Source organism: Mustela lutreola, chromosome 4 (assembly GCF_030435805.1).
Source record: "Mustela lutreola isolate mMusLut2 chromosome 4, mMusLut2.pri, whole genome shotgun sequence".
NCBI classification, from domain to species: Eukaryota; Metazoa; Chordata; class Mammalia; order Carnivora; family Mustelidae; genus Mustela; species Mustela lutreola.
The window spans coordinates 126,813,953-126,832,115 of record NC_081293.1 but is presented as its reverse complement, the minus strand read 5'-3'; the positions used below and the strand labels follow the sequence as shown (position 1 = coordinate 126,832,115).

The 18,163-nt window shown below is 39.4% G+C and overlaps 1 protein-coding gene across 16 annotated transcripts in view; it reads right to left on the bottom strand.

Moving 5' to 3' along the window:
• ADAM22 (ADAM metallopeptidase domain 22) overlaps positions 1-18,163 on the bottom strand; it is a 221,715-nt gene that overhangs the window by 106,049 nt on the left and 97,503 nt on the right. For all 16 annotated transcript variants that reach the window (XM_059171028.1, XM_059171030.1, XM_059171033.1 and 13 more), the window contains exon 4: positions 2,281-2,347. In XM_059171028.1, the coding sequence (XP_059027011.1) occupies positions 2,281-2,347 (67 nt within the window). The remainder of the gene's footprint in view (positions 1-2,280; positions 2,348-18,163) is intronic.

Below are 18,163 nucleotides of genomic sequence, written 5' to 3'. Positions count from 1 at the left end.
AGAAGGTAAGAAAAAAAATTTTTTTTTGAAAAGGTAGTAGAATGAAAAAAATATGAAATGCTACAATTTTCATTCCTAACGTATAGTGAAAGAAAGGCTTGAGAAAATTCCGAGTCATTAATAAAGAAAAGAGAACTAACAGACTCCATGTAAAAAGAAACACCCCAAACAGCGAAGCACAAAGGGCACAACACAAGGGAACCAACAGGAAAATAACTGGCTACTAACTCATTGATGGGGCAGGGTTCAGAGCTTTCAGTGTGGTTCCTGGAAAAAACCCAGAGGAGAATTTTGAGTTAGATTTTTAAATGGATTAGAAACAAATGGAGGTGATGGGTGAGATCCAAGTGGTTTTCTTAAAGGGAGAAATGTCTTCTGGCCTTCGAGTTTGATTGAAGGGTGGATTAATTATTTCCCTGATTTAATAGGCTTGGGGGGTTAGACAAACCATCAACTAAGAAAATGCAATTCTCAGACTAGAAAATCAGCAAAGACGGCGCAGAACATCAGAGCTCTAGGTGTTATACATACCCACGTTGCCTAATAATCTGAGTGGAGTAAGCTTTGTTGACGAAGTACAAGTTTCCTGGAAAGGATATTACTATAGCAACAGCAAATAGTTTTCTGCTAATCTGCCCTCCATGCCTATAGATGTACTTCCTCATTCCACTGACAGGCAGAAATGGAAATACATAGTAAACTGTCTGTTTCTTTTCCTCTTTAATTTAACAAAGGAGTAAGATACACTCTGCATTCAGAAAAGCATCCTACAAAATAAGAAAGTGAACCAAATAAACAGGGAAGAGAATAGAAGCCCAGAGCTTCTAAATAGCAGTTATTTTTTTTTAACTCCAAACAAAATGTCACTATTCTCCTATGTTAGACCTGGGAGAGTCCTGACATCCTTTCTGCAGTAAGGCAGTGCAAATACATCAACCAAGTCAGTCTTAACAAGTTTAGAGTAACTTTCTGGAAGGATTGTTATAATTATAATAATTAGTTCACTTGTAAAAATTAACAGATTTTAAATCTTTATCGGAAATGTCTATACATAGACATGCGTAGGACAAAACAATACTAAAAGGACATACAACAAAATGAAAACAAAGTTTACCTCAGTGATGAATTTAAGGGTGATTTTTCATTTTTCCCCACTTTTTTTCTACTTTTAAGTTTACTAAAATGAGTCTGTATCAAATTTATATTCAGAAAAAGAAAATAAATCTAAATGGAATATAATTCTGATAAAGCAAAACAAATAGTACAAACATTGTTCAGAAGAAATTAAAACTTGGCTAAAACATCGTACTATATACAAGGGGCCTAAAGAAAACCCTGGGAGGGATTCAGCCTCACCAGTCCTCAGATGACATCATCAGTAGCCTGGACAAAAACATACATTCCTATGCCTACAATTGGAAGAGGATTTTATTCAAATTTCCTTTCAGAGCTTACCTGAAATGAACCAGTGTCCTGTGATTTCTCTCACCAGGGATTTAAAAACCCCCGGGGCTTTCCCTACAGACCTAATAAATTTGCCATTTTATCAGGGGAATATTTTTTTTTTTAAAGAGATTTTATTTATTTATTTGACAGATGGAGATCACAAGAAGGCAGAGAGGCAGGCAGAGAGAGAGGGGGAAGCGGGCTCCCTGCTGAGCAGAGAGCAGATGCGAGGCTCGATCCCAGGACCCTGGAATAATGACCTGAGCCACCCAGGCGCCCCAGGGGAATATTTAACTGAATGCAAAGTCATGTATCAATCCTGGAACCAAGATTTTACTTCTTATTTCTCAGGGCTAACCTTAAAGGCAAATTCAGAAATTATTTTCTGTGACATATTCTAAAAAATAACCCTTGTGCTACATTAATCCCATAAAACACAACTCCAGGGGAGCCTGGGTGGCTCAGTCTGCTGAGGTCTGCCTTTGACTTGGGTTGTGATCTCAGGATCCTGGGATCGAGTCCCACATGGGGCTCCCTGCTCAGCAGGAAGCCTGCTTCTCCCTCTTCCTCTGCCACTCTCCTTGCTTGTACTCTCTCTCTCTCTGATAAATAAAATCTTTACCCAAAAACATAACTCCAACAATTCCTACAGCACACTAAGAATTCTTTCTCTGATAACTGAAGGCTTTTATTCACAAATGGGTGACACACTTTCTTGAAAAAATATAAAAGCCCCAAACTGTACACTTAGAAGTTTCAGTGAAAATTAAAATCAGAATCAGTATTTTAAAAATTCTCAAAAGATTTCCCCCACAGGGAGACAATTTTACTTACTTTAACTTCCACTGTCTTCCCTCCATGTTCAACATGTCTCTCTACGTATTCAGAGGACAGCAAATCGCTGTAACAAACAGAAACGATGATTAAAGAAGACCTTGAAAATGTAAATCATCTGAAAATTGACAAGTTTACACATACCAGCTTTATGATTCTTTGGCTAATATTTTAAAACAAAAATAAAACTTTATGAGTCTCTTTCTCTCTCTTTCATTTTCTCTCTCACAAACACGCACACACAGATCCTAGTACTCCTCAAAAACGATGAGCTTAATCACCTGTCATTAACCTATTCCACTGACCTAGGTCAATGGTTCTAGGAAACTACCGTAAGCTCAACATTATTCCTAAAACATCTTATTCTTCCCATTTTTACTTTAGCTTTTACCAAATAGTTCTGATTTACTACCATACTTTACCATTTTTAATGTGTGATATTTTAACCTAGCAAAATATTCCTTTTCATCACAAAAACATTAAAAGGGGGCAAAGAAAGGTGGAGAAAATGAGAAGGAATATGCCTTGAGCATTTTTAAATAATCCTTTTTGAAATCTCTCCTAATCAACCTTCTTGTACAATTTAAAGATGTTTACATCTTCTTAAATATGCTTTCCTTGGGGCACCTGGGTGGCTCAGTGGGTTAAGCCACTGCCTTCGGCTCAGGTCATGATCTCAGGGTCCTGGGATCGAGTCCCGCATCGGGCTCTCTGCTCAGCAGGGAGCCTGCTTCCCTCTCTCTCTCTCTCTCTCTCTGCCTGCCTCTCCATCTACTTGTGATTTCTCTCTGTCAAATAAATAAATAAAATCTTAAATAAATAAATAAATAAATATGCTTTCCTTTAATTCCACACATATGAAAAAATTCCCCCTTTAATAGTGGTGCCTCGAGACACAACTTCCATAAAAGTCTTAATGTCTCCATATTTTTAAAGCACGAAGACATAAATAAAATTAACATCATTAAATAAAGATAATTATGAAGTGATTAATTTCTTTTTTTAAGATTTGATTTATTTATTTGAGAGAGGGAGTGTGCAGCGAGAGAGTCAGCAGGAGCAGAGGGTAAGGGCAGAGGGAGAGGGAGAAGCAGACTCCCCACTGAGCAGGGAGCCCCATGTCGGGCTCAGTCCCCAGGAGCTTGAGATCATGACCTGAGTCAAAGGCAGACGCTTAACCAAATGAGCCCCAGAACTTATAAATTTCTAAGTTTATTCTGTCAATGGATATTCAGCTAACTAGAAAATCTTTTTCACAGTGCCCTGCAGGTTACCATACTAAAATTATCCCAATCATTTAAAAAATGTGAATTTTGGGCAACGGGGTGGCTCAGTTGGTTAAGCAACTGCCTTCGGCTCAGGTCATGATTCCAGAGTCCTGGGATCAAGTCCCAGGTCGGGCTCCCAGCTCTGTGGGGAGTCTAATTCTCCCTCTGACCTTCCCTCCTCTCATGCTCTCTCTCTCTCTCTCAAATAAAGAAATAAAATCTTTTTTAAAAAATGTGAATTTCTGGGACGCCTGGGTGGCTCAGTGGGTTAAGCCGCTGCCTTCGGCTCAGGTCATGATCTCAGGGTCCTGGGATCGAGTCCTGCATCGGCTCTCTGCTCGGCGGGGAGCCTGCTTCCCTCTCTCTCTCTGCCTGCCTCTCCACCTACTTGTGATTTCTCTCTGTCAAATAAATAAATAAAATCTTTGAAAAAAAATGTGAATTTCTGGGGCACCTGGATGATTCAGTAGGTTAAGCATCCAACACTTGATTTCGGTCCAGTCATGATTTCAGGATCATGAGATTGAACCCTGTATCAGGCTCCACACTAGGTGTGGAACCTACTTAAGATTCTCTCTCTCCCTCTGTCTCCACACCCCCAACCCTGCTATTGCATGCAAACATGCTCTCTTCCTCTCTCTTAATCTGAGCACATAGGCCTGCCATGATAAGCACCAAGCCTACACTGGCTTGAAAGGTAAACAGAATGATCAAGCATGTGTTATATTAACAGAGGTACCATAATCAATTCCCTACAGTATCTGATCCCTACATTACCCTTTAGGGGAGCTATAATTATAGTATAACTCCTTGTTTCATATATCTTTGGAATACATTTTCCTTCTGATGTTATGAGGGAACCAGCTAGGATGCTCAAAGCTGCAAGCTGTAGAAAACACAACTAAAAGTGGCTTAAATAATTTAGTTTATTTATAGGACATTTATATCTTCTTTCTTGTTAGAAATTCCAGGACAGGTGTAATGTGAATTTGCTTCTGCAGATCTGTTAGATGAATAAATTTGAAGTTTACAAAACATATGCCAACACTTCTAAGATATTTTATTTTACTCTTTATTTTTTAAAGATTTTATTTGTTTATATGGCAGACAGAGATCACAAGCAGGCAGAGAGGAGAGTTGGAAGCAGGCTCCCCGCTGAGCAGAGAACCCGATGCAGGGCTCGATCCCAGGACCCTGGGATCCTGACTTGGGCTGAAGGCAGAGGCTTTAACCCACTGAGCCACCCAGGCACCCCTACTAAGATATTTTAAATATAGATGAGTAACTAGTAAACAAAATTTTGTTAGAGGTGACAGAATGCATAGAGTGGGTAAGTGTAACTAAAAAGATCACGTATGCTAGAAAGGGATGGGTGACCAAATGATATCTAGGTAATAAATACAATACATAAATACAATAAATACACAAAAGATACTAAATATCCAGGATACACTATACATAAACACTATCTATGAGATCTTAATTCAATCACCTATTGGTGACATCCAGGGCTTCCCAACTTCCATAGTACTGACATGTTGGGCCAGATAATTATTTGTCTTGGGGAGTATCTTATACACTGTAGTATGTTTAGCAGCATCCCTGGCCTCCCTCACTAGGTGCCAATAGCATCTCACAGACTCATCAGTCATGACTATCAAAAATGTGTCCAGACATTGCCAATGCAGGCTTGGGGATAAAACTGCTTTGGTTAATAAACACTGATGACACCCATTTTTACCCCATGTATTCTTTGCCCCCAAAACACAAACAGAATCCATTACTGTTCATCTAGCTCCCCAGCAATTTACAGCTCCCAACCAAGCCTACTTATCTCTGTGTAACTCAGAACCGGGAAATGGGCATCATTAAGCTTCAACTACCTTCCACCTATGGAGCTTGCCCAAACCTCAACTCTGGTCCTTGAAAACATCATCAGCAGGGAAGGCAGATACAGCAGGGAGAGAAGCAGAACTTATGAACACCATGCACTCCAGGTTTAGCTGGAGGGATCCCTTCCCTCCAACTTGGACCCTATAGTAGGGATGATAACCTAACCATTTCTTTCTTCTTGCTTCTCACCATGTCCTTCAAGTTAATTTAGCAAACCACATGACTTGAAGATTTTAATTTGGCCTGTGGGGGCTAGCTTACCTGGTAGCATACTTGTGGGCTATTACCTATTCCATCAAAATAATTTCCCACCAAACAACAGGGAAGTTCCAGAGTTAGTTGGTGTGGTGGCTCAGTACATGGATGTGAGCACATGTTCATGGTGCTCCATCACCAGTATGGTGAGTGACCTGTCCTCTTCACTAGCTCTTGCCATAGCCCTAGCATGGCTACTGCAGTTCAAAGCATCTCACGTAAATAAAAATATCCCAGGGAAGAAAAGCCCTGTATTTCTTGAATCAGTAAACTCTACACAAAAGCTCCTAGCATCCATCTTCTCAAGTATGTTTTGCCAGAATTACCTTACTGGGCCTCACCAAAACAGATCCTTTGACTGGGACATTTGCTTTTGAATGATCGTTTTCCATCTCCAGAGCCTTGCCTGAGCATCATGAGTACTCAGAGAGAGCTGAACAATGCTGGGGGAAAGGAGGGCGGGGGAGAGAACAGCTATTGTGCAATCAACCAACAGCTGTCTTTCTTTTCTCCTTCCTTCCTTCCTGTCTCTCTCCCTCCATCTTTCCTTCCTTCCTTCCTCTTTCTTTTCTTCTCATGGGGATATAAGATAGTATTTCACAAATTCTAAAGGACTTCTAACCAACAAAAGCATGATAGAAATCTGCCTCGAGCAAGACATGTCATTGTTCCAGCATCCACATCTCACCTGATTACCCACATCCATACCCTACACAGGAGAGCTACCAGCCAGATATTTGCGAAGAACAGGCCCCCAACCTTGTATCAGTCTCAACTTCACAGAAGTGGGGGAGGAAACTGTCATACAAAGCCAGTGTTTACTAGCAGAACCAACTATTATTCCCTCTCTTGGGAATCTGAACAAGGGAATTCACAAAAATATCATTCAAGGAAAGAGAGGCAACAAGTGAAAAATAAGCAGACACTTGAGAGACACAAAGTTGTGCCAGTGGGGAATACCAGAGGGAAAACCCCTAAATCTCTGCTGCTTAGGTCCTGGGATCCAGAAAGCCCATCCCTGATGCTGAGTATCTCTGGGATCCTTTCTCCATCAGTCACATTAGTAAATCCCCATTATCAGAGCTAGCCTGAGTGAGATCAAAAGCAATTAGGTATAATGTCATTTAGAGAAGTCATAGTGGTAGTAGTAATAACAACAATAATTTTTAAAAAAACAACTTTTGAGTCTTCAAGGTTTTCAAAGTTCAAGGGAATATTTTCCTTTGAATTATAAAATCCAGGGATTAAGAGAATATGAGTCACCACATGAATGTAATTACAGCAAAGAGAACCCTCTGCTCAGGAATTATGCAGCTATTTCAATCAAGCCTCCATACCTACAAGCAATGTTAGAAAGGGCTCCATGTAATTTAAACTAAAAACAGCCCAGGCAATTGGGTTTTGTTTGTTTGCAGTATTGTGGAAGTCTGCTAAGTATTGTTATTTTAATTATTAGGCTGAAAAACCTTCTATTTAAAATCTCACTTTTCCTCTACTGAAGCATAAAATCTTTACTACCATCTACTTAGAACCTAAGCAAATTTTTCTGAAGCCTCCTAAGGCAGAGATAATCAAAATTATCTTAAGTTCTTTTTCTTAGATTGTCATTGTTTATTGTTAAGTAGGGATCTACTTAAATAATTTTAAGTGTAGAAAAATGGTGGATGATCTCCTTAGCATTGAGAATTTTTATTTTACTGTCAACTGATAGGGCAGAATTTACTCCATGTTACCTAACGGCTTACTCAAAACTGATGTATGAATGTTAACTTGTGAATTTTCAAAGATGAAAGTGAAAATTATTTTCCATCAAATTCTAAAGGCCACTTGTTTTATGAAGAAAGTAAGGAGATGTTTTTGAAATTAGAAATGTATTCTGAGGCCTTTTTTTCATTCCCATGCCGTAATAAGCCTGGAGTAAGCAAAACAAACACAATGTAAACATTCTCAGCCATAATAATGGTTACTCTTTGTCTAGCAGAAAACTGTCATGAATCACAGGCAGCTGGTTTAGTACAAAGATGTTGGAGTTTAAAAACAAAACTGATATTTTGATTTCCCATCTAAAGACTGCCATTTAGTTGCTGTGTGACCTTGGTCAAGTTATTTAATCTCTATGACATAATTTTCCAATGTCTAAGATGGAGATAATATGAAGTTTGTAGGTATTAAATAAGAATGTGGATGAAATCCTCCCATATCCTGATTTCAATCACCCCACCCCCATTCACCATCTCCTATCCATCTTTCCCTAAAACTGTGACTTTAACTATCTATAATCTTTTAAACCATGAACCCTACCTACCACTTTTTCATTGTCCTTCCCTCCCTCTTGTCCCTCTAACCGAGCTTATCGTCCATGCCCTGCCACGACAATCACTCCCTTGCATACACTCTAAACTTTGCTACTCCTCTCACTCGGTGATCTCCCACGTTCACCTGGCCAAACCACAACATTGAGAAGAGTTAACTCTTCTCATAATCAGTCTGTCCTCAAAAAGCAGAACATCCTGAATGATGACACGATGAACTTACAACCACAATTAGCAAGTGGCCCCCCTTAGCACAACACTGCCCATAAATCCACTAAATTTTCCTAGTCAATTTACTCTAAGACCTTTCCAAGCTTTTCTCCCCCAAAGTATTCCTTCACCATCACTGATGTTGATGACCTCTATTCTGTATTCACTGAGAAAATGGAAACAGAAAAAGACTACTTCATCTTCCCAACTAACACACCAAACTTCACCTCTGTTTCTGAACCAGTCTCTACAAGGATGTGTAAAAAAATGTATCAAACTCAGCATGGCTAGTGCATAACTATCTCAGCTAATCCCCACATTAAATTCTACCTTCAAAACAGTAATACGGGGGACACCTGGGTGGCTCAGTGGGTTAAGTGGCTGCCTTCGGCTCAGGCCCAGCATTCTGGGATCGAGTCCCGTATCAGGCTCCTTGCTCAACAGGGAGCCTGCTTCTCTCTCTGTCTCTGCCTGCCACTCTGTCTGCCTGTGCTTGTACTCTCTCTCTCTGACAAATAAATAAATAAAATCTTAAAAAGAAAATTTAAAACAGTAATACAGGGGTGCCTGTGTGGCTCAGTGGGTTTAAGCCTCTGCCTTCGGCTTGGGTCATGATCCCAGGGTCCTGGGATAGAGCCCCAAATCAGGCTCTCTGCTCAGCAGGGAGCCTGCTTCCCCCTCTATCTCTCTGCCTGCCTCTCTGCCTACTTGTGATCTGTCAAATAAATAAAATCTTTAAAAAAACAAAACAAAACAAACAGTAATACATTCACAGTAAAGAAAATGGGGGCACCTTAAGTGATCAGTTAACATGATCCATAATGGAAGAAACCAAAATCTTGTGCTCCTGAAGCAACGCACTGAGAAGGACACATCATTTACAGTATCCCCACTAAAAACACCAAAGGAAGGGGCGCGTGGGTGGCTCAGTGGGTTAAACCCTCTGCTTTCGGCTCAGGTCATGATCCCAGGGTCCTGGGATCAAGCCTCGCATCGGGCTCCCTGCTCCACAGAGGAGCCTGCTTTCCTTCCTCTCTCTCTGCCTGCCTCTCTGCCTACTTGTGATCTTTGTCTGTCAAATAAATTAAAAAAAAAAAAAAAAAAAAAACACCGAAGGAAGAAATAAATGAAGAAACCCGAAACAGCACTAGATTTTTTAAAAATCGCCTCACAGTAAAGATCTAACTGAAGGTACTGCCAGTGAAATGTGACCTTGAGGTCAAGAGAAAATCAAAGGATGTGGCTGTAAGACGGTTTGTGAAGACCTCAGAAAAACTTAACATTGTTTTGCCTGGACTGTATCATCTATATAAAGGAGTTTCTAAGATTCTCAAAGGCCTGCCTACCAGATCCTCAGCTACACAAAAGAGTTTCTAAGAATATTAAAGGCATTGTCCCATAGCATCTTGCCTCAAAGTCCAAAGTAAGGAGAGGCCTATCCCAAAAAGATATGTGGCTGTGGTTTTGTCCAATGGGGTAAATCCCAATGATTCTCACAGAACCACCAATGGAACGGTCACCAGCTTGAGTCAAACGGGACAGTCAACTCAAATTTTTTAGTCAGGAAGCAGAACTAAAAAGATACTTAGATTAAGGCCTAGGCCCATTTCTTATGGAAAAGAAATGGTGACTAGAAGAGTACAGCCTAGAACCACAGGCAATGACTCCCAGGAAAAAGAAAAGACCCTTAACCTATGAATTCACAAAACAGAAGCTGGTGACATACACCTGCTGAGTATCAGAATTTCAGTGGGTTGGTTAAAGCTAGGTTCCTATTTTCTCCCTTTTTAAAACAAGAGTATCTATTGCAGTCATCCTGTCTTGACCACCCCTTTGTAACTTGAGTGTGTGTGGAACATCTAACTTGTCTTTTCAGTTCAAGAGTCTGTACTTGAGTCATGTCACCTAAGAATCAGATTGAACTCCAGGACCTGATTCAGATGACGAGAGCCTAAACCCTGAGTTTGAGCCTGACACTATAATGGAATGAGGTTTTTCAGGAGTGTTTGGAGGAATTCACTACATTTGCATTTGTGAGACATATAAATACTTCGTGGTCCAAGGATGGACTGTGGTTAATTAAATATGGCTACAAATTATTTGTCACTCCTCTTACAGCCAAGTGGAGACCATTTCTCTTCCCCTTTAATCTGACCTGGCCCTGTGGCAAATATAATGAGGCAGAAGTGATACTGTGTAACATCTGAGATTCCCAGCTTCTACTTTCACACATGTACAATTCTGCATCTTTGAATCTCTGAATCCAACCATCACGCTCTGAGGAAACCTAAGAAAGCACATAATAAGATGCCTGTAGAGAAACACCAAGAGTCCCTAGCTGACAGCCCCAGCTAACTTCCTAGCCAATGCTGGCACCAATTTCCAACCATGTGACTGAGGCCATTCCGGATCCTCTAGATTTAACAGTGCCCCAGCTACTACTACAGGAAGCAGAACTTCCCAGTCAACCTACAGGACTGCACAAAATAATACACTAAGGCAATAGTCTGGTCATGCCTGCTTATTCTAACCATTCGGTAATTGTTAATTGTGCACAAAACTAGCATCATGTTTTCCTTGGAGCAGGCTCCAAATGAGCCCAATATAACTTACTGTGGATAATAAAATACAAAAGAATCATAAAAGTTTCAAATATGAGTATAATCCATCCAGTAAAATAGGGAAAACCTCCATCAAGTCACGATGGAAAATTAGAGATTTTGTTTCATTTCCAAGTTTTTCAGAACAGAATTAGGAAAATAGAAGATTGAAGAATTCAAATGTCATTATCTAAGAGCTATAAGAAATTAAAAGCTTAGGGGGGAAAAAAAAGGAAGAAGGTTCTTCCAACTCTCTCCACTTTATGCATCCCTCCTCCCATTTCATCTTCTCTTTTGTTTTCTTATTCATGTAGCCAAGAATTAACCTGCCAGATCCTTTCTGAAAACAAATGTCTTTGCTGAGAATCCTCACTACAGAGACTGGATAAATGTCCTGGGTCTTCATACCAGTGAGAATTAATCATCCTTTCTTCAGCCCCAGCCTGTGCCAAAACTGTTGTCTATATCCTCAACATGTAATAACGAGTATTTAAAATTCTTACTTTGTTTAAACTAAATTAAAGGGAAACAATAAAAATAAAAGCTTACTTACTTAAGATCTGCCTTTAGGATGAAAGATCCATTTCGTTCCTTTCCAAATTATAAATATGAAAATTCCTTTTTGCTTATGCACATACAAGGGATTTTCTATCTACCCTGTGCCTAAGCATGAAGCTATTTTAGTTATGTTCTACCGAGGAAGTCATAATCCAATGAAAATCTTCAAGGAGCTTTCAACGTGTATGTCAGGACTAAGGCATTTAGACCATATGTGATTGGGTGGCAGTTGAGTTGGGCACTATTATTAATAATACCTCTTTTTATAGACTCCTTATTCCTACTAAGGCAAAGGTTTCCAAGCAAAGCCTGGCTTTGCCCCAGAATCACAGGATTTTTGTTTTAAATGCCTGGGAACCACCCCCAACCCACCTACCAAGTTGAAGTCTCCTGACATACAAAAAATGTTACCAGGGCATAGAAGTACAATCAAATTAAGCTACAAATATTCTAGTAATATTCTATTAATATAACAGTGTGTTGGTATATTCTGATTATTGTGACTCATTACCACACTGAAAGTCAAAGATACTAGGGAACACACTGCAGCAGAACAATAAAAAGGAGTCTCTGGTGAATCTTACGGCACATTATTAACAGAGGGAGACATGTTTCTCTCCATGAAAGTCAAATCAAAGACTCTTTTTTTATAATAAGGAAACCAACAGACTTACTCCAAAATTTACTTAGATTTCCTATGAGCATCTTAGCAATGAAAAGTTTTGTTTTGGTTTGGTTTGGTTTTAAGATTTTATTTATTTATTTGACAGAGATCACAAGTAGGCAGAGAGGCAAGCAGAGACAGAGGGAGAAGCAGACTCCCTGCCGAGCAGAGAGCCCGATGTGGGGCTTGATCCCAGGACCCTGTGATCATGACCTGAGCCAAAGGCAGAGGCTTTAAACCACTGAGACACCCAGATGCCCCAAGTTTTGGTATTTTTAAAAAGTTGTAGCTCTTACATGTTATTCAAATCAAGTATATTAATTAAAGATTCCCATTTTTATATTAATTACTTGAAAATCATACTCAACAAGGTAGAACTTGCCTCAAATTCTCTATTACTATCTGCTTAATCAGCATTTTTACCATCTTTGTCTCTTTCCTTTCCACATCCATATGCTGGGAGTAAGACCACATTCCTCAGCCAAGATTCCACTGTCAGAAATAGAGCCCACTGCTAAAAGTGAGACTGTTCCCCACCCCATCCTGTATGACCTCATAAGCTGGAGTCAAGTGGGAGTCCCAATTCTGCCTATTCCTAGCAAGACAGCATCTACCTACCATCAACCCACACAGCCTCATCAGGGCAATATGCTCTCACAATCATCAAGATAAACCTAATTAGGCCTGTTACTCTAGTTCATGTGTGTTATCTCAGGTCTGTTAGGCTCCCAAATATTCAAGAATATTTATCATATAAAACCTATCCAAAATAACAGTAGCATTCCTTTCTAACAATACCAGTTCTTAAGTATTTGTTTCCAAAATCTATTTCTTGGGGCACCGGATCTCTAATCCCCACATGGCTCTGTCCCCGTATCCCACCACTCCCCACCTCCAGATGCCCTTTGATGATGCCCTCTGGAACTCTCATATGGCTACTAGCAAAATCTCCAATCTCTTCCTTGAACACTTCCTTCAACTATCTTTCTTGAGAATCAGTTTTCCACGGCAGGAACTGCTTTTCCTGTACCCACTTACGTTGGGAGTGTACATCCTAAGTAAGGGGACCCGGTGAAGAGATGGGAAGATATCCTCTACGTTTCTCATTGCCATGTCATGCCATTCTCACACATACCACTAAAAATCACCCCGTTCTGTATCTCCTATCATCAGACTACCACCAATCCTTACAACAACTTATTAATTCCTGTCACTGTCCCTCACTCCCCAAAGATTTTAGCTTCTAGTTCATGATCACAAACTCAAACACTACTGTTGCAATTGTTGGCGATTTTGGATTTACCTAGGTGACCCTTATAATTCAGCTTCTCAGCGCCTTGACCTCATCTCCTCTAATGATCTTCTCCATTCTTTTACCTACCATATTCTCAATTCCAAGCCTCTCACCCTCTTCCTGATCTAGTTTTCTCCTTCGATACCCATTTTAATTCTCTGACCCCCAATGAGACCCATAATCCACTGAAATTACTACCATATCACTGTCCTTCACCTCCATCATGTCTCATATCTTTCCTAGCTCAGCCTCAATTCAATCTTAATATTCACTACTTTGTAAATTTCCCTACCTTGCATGTGATTCTCCCTTGGCCAAACCAATGCTGGTTAAAATAAGCTCTAGAGGCACCAGCCCTACTCAGTGCAACTGAATGAAGCTGAAGAACAGTCTATCATCTTGCTGACTGTGTTCATGTTACAGTGATGAACACTAACTTCAGTGGGTCCCCTAAAACACTCTGGCAATCATATTTTATTTCCCTATGGCATCTACTCTCCCAACTATGCCACAATACCTTTTCATACCTTCTTTCTTTCTCTTTCAAACCTTCAAAATCTATTTTGAGAAGATGGCTTTGCTGCTTATCAAAAGATAAATTCCAAAGAGTTCCACCACATCTCTGCACCTACTACCATCTTGCACTCATACGATCAGCCTTCCCTCCTGGTCAGGGATTAGCTGTCCATGTAATTATCCCAGGTCAATCCCCCTATTCATTCACCATAATCCACCCCTTCTTGCCTACCCAGGGACAAGACACCAGATATTACTCCCTCCTGCATCACCAAATTCTCCCTCTCTACTAGATCTCTTCCATCACTGTATAAACTTTGTTATTTCTCCCATTTACAAAAACAAATAAAAGAATTCTCAACATCATTTCCCTGCTCAACTGTTGCTACATTTCTGTTGACTAAGCAAAACCACTTAAGAGAATTACCCATAGTCAGCATCTTCCTTTCTCACCTCTCTTACCTCTTGAACCCATCTAATCAGATTTTCACCACAGCACGTCATCAAAACTGCTCTTACCAAAGTCACTCACTACCTACCTCCATCTTGTTAAATCTAATGGTTGATTCAGTCTTCATCTTACTTGACGTATAAGCAGCATTTGACACAGTTGATCACCCCTCTTCTTTGGAAATATTTCCCTAGACTTTTCCTACCAGGCACCACACTTTTCTGGTTTTTCTCCTACTTCTCTTGCCACTTCTTCTCAATCTTCTCCTCTAGTTTCTTCCTGTTTCCCCAATCTTTAAATAATGTCGTGGATTCAGGGCTCAGTCCTTGTTCCTTTTTTCCTTTTATACTCACTCCCTTGGTGAACTTACCTAATGACTTCTGTTAAATAACAAGTATATGTTGATGACCCTCAGATTTATGTCTCCAGTTAAGAATTCTCCTCTAGGGACACCTGGGTGGCTCAGTGGGTTAAAGCCTCCGCCTTCTGCTCGGGTCATGTCCCAGGGTCCTGGGATCAAGCACAGCATAGGGCTCTCTACTCAGCAGGGAGCCTGCTTCCCTCTCTCTCTCTGCCTGCCTCTCCGCCTACTTGTAATTTTTGTCTGTAAAATAAATAAATAAAATCTTAAAAAAAATTTTTTTCCTCCAAACTTCAGAACTGTATTTCTAACTACATAGTCAACATCTCTTCCTTATCAAATAAGCATATCAGACTTAACTATCTCCAAATTTGAGTTCCTGATCTTGCTTGACAAACGCTGATCTTCCTAGTCTTCCCATTTTCATAATAGCTACTTCATTGTTCTAGTTGGCCAAAAACCAAGGTGTGATCACTGATTCCTCTGTTTCTCTCGTATCCCATAGCCAAGGGATTATGTCAACTCTGTCTTCAAAATATATCCAGAATATGATCACCTTCATTGCCACCACCCTGGTCTGAATCACCATGGTATCTTGCCTAGATTACTGTAATGCTTAAGCTCTATCTGTCAGTCTGTCAGTATTTCCCTAATCATTTGCAATCCCTTCTTTAGAGAGAATACAGATTAATAGGCTTTATTATCCATTGGTAATGATGGTTCATTATTGCCCTCTTTTTTAAAATTGAAATATAATTAACACAGAGTGGTATATTAGCTTCAGGTTACAACATACCGATTGGAAACTTGATCCATTACTCGAAGTTCACCATAATAAGTGTAGTCACCATCTGTCATTATACAACAGTGTTACAGTATTACTGACTATATTCCCTATGCTATACTTTAACATTTCCATGACTTATTTTACAGTTGGAATTTTGTACTTCTTAATCCCCTTTACCTCTTTCACCCATCCTCCCACCCATCTCTCCTCTGGCAACCACCAGTTTGTTCCCTGTTTTTAAGAGTTTGGGGTTTTATTTGTTTGCTTGTTTTTTTATATTCCACATACAAGTGAAATTATATATTATCTGTCTTTCATTCTCTGACTTATTTGACTTAATATAATGCCCTCTAGGGTCTATCCATGTTGTCATGAATGGCAAGATTTCATTTTTTTTTTTAATGGCTGAGTAATATTGCACTGTAAGTATGTGCTACTGCTTCTTTATCCATTCTATTGATGGATACTTAGGATGCTGACATATGTTTCTTTTTTTAAGATTGATTGATTTTTTTAAGATTTTATTTGAGAGAGAGAGAACATAAGCAAGGGGCAGGAGCAAAGGGAGAGGGAGAAGCAGATTCCCCGCTGAGCAGGGAGCCCAATGCAGGACTCAATCCCAGGACCCTGGGATCATGGCCTGAGCCAAAGGCAGATGCTCAACCAAATGACCCACCCAGGGGCCCCTGTGGCTGCTCCCACATCTCGAATCATCACCCTTTTCTGAGGAAGCAATCTTTCAAAATTTAGTAAAAGTCTTAAAATGCTGATATTCTTGTTACACAAGAATCTAAGGAAGGAAAATAACCATAAATACAAAAGGTATTTTGTGCCATTTAAAAAACAGTTACTACCTAAAAACCTAATGTTCACAAGGCCACTAGGGAACCACTAGCACAAACACTGTGAATACAGATACTTTAAAAACTTTCAAGGAGAGCAGTTAGATAGTACATACAGAATGTATATCTTTTTGAACCTGCAATTCTGTTTCTAAAAATTTAACATAAGGAAATAATTTGTTACTGTCCACATATATTTAGCCATAAAGACTATCAATACAGTATCATCATTGAGAAACAGTAGAAAAGACAAGAGAAGTAATTAAATACATAGGGTACAAAAACTTACCACTGAACACTGCTAAAACTAACATGTCACTGAAGATGATAGAAGATGTTCATAATGTTCATATTTAAAGTTGCTCATAGCATATCTACTTAAGAAAAGCTCCAGGGGCACCTGGGTGCTCAGTTAGCTGAGGCTCTGACTCCTGATTTCAGCTCAGGTCATGATCTCAGGGTAATGAGACCGAGCCCAGTTTCAGACTCCCCACTCAGCATGGAGTCTGCTTGAGATTCTCTCTCCCTCTGCCTCTGCCCCTGCCCCTGCTTATGTACTCTCTCTTCTCCTTCTCTAAATAAGTAAGTAAAATAAAATAAAAAAAGAAAAGCTCCAAATCTTGCAAAAGATAGAAAAGTATGTATGTATGAAGAAAAAAGAAAAAAGTACACAATAAAATGGCAGCAGGGCAAGGTGCATAGGTGGGACAGTCAGCTAAGCATTCGACTTTGGATTTTGGCTTAGGTCATGATCTCATTGTCATGAGATCAATCCCCAAATCAGGCTCCATGATGGGTATGGAGCCTGCTAGGGAGTCTCTCTCTCCTGCTCCCTCTGCCTTCCCCAACCCCACCCTGACTCACACATGTGCACTCTCTCTCAAAAAATAAAAAGTTAAAAAAAAATATATATATATATATAGCAAAAAAATAAAATGGTAGCAGTGTTCAGCTTGGGGTAAACAGATTATTGCTACATTAATTTTACTTGTTTTACCTCCACATATCATTGAAGAGTTCCATAATATACATGTATTACATTTAAGAAACTAAAGATAAGTTATATTTATAATTTCATAAAAATAAGGAAACTAAATTTGAAATGTATTTCTCAAAGCCAAATACCCCAAAGTTACTCACAAAACAACATAAACATACAAAAACAGGATGACTGGTTGGACAAATTACTTCCTATCTAATGAGTAAAAAATAATGAAGTCTATAAAACTCTACAAAAGTCTACAAAAAGGTTTAAGAACTTATATAAATTGGAAAAATGCTTAAGTTAAAAAAAGAAAAGCAGTATAAGAAGTTATATAGAGACAACATAACAATTAGATAGATAAAACAATGCACAGGGGAAAAAATAACTAATTGGAAGAAAATACACCTAAATGTTCAAAAAAGGTCACTTTTAAGTGGTGGAACTCTGGGTCATCAAAATTTTTCTTAGCTTATTAAACAGTTTCTTCTGGGTTTATCACCTGAGTTTATCACCTTATTTCTCAAAAAAATTATGCTCAGGGGCACCTGGGTGGCTCAGTTGATTAGACATCTGATCCTTGGTTTCAGCTCTGGTCATGATCTCATGAGTTGTGGGATCCAGCCCCAACTCAGGCTCTCCACTCAGCAGGGAGTCTGCTTAAAGATTCTCTCCCTCTGTCCCTCCCCCTACTCCTGTGAAGGCTCTCGCTCTCTCTCAATAAGTTTACAAATCTTAAAAAAAAAAGAAAGAAAGAAAGAAGAAGAAGTAAGCTCAAACTTATATTTCTCTATTTCTTTAAGTATCAATAGCAGTAATAAAAATAACAGTTAATAATTGGGGGCTCTTATTACTACTCTTACTACTACTACTACTGACCAGGAGCTTCA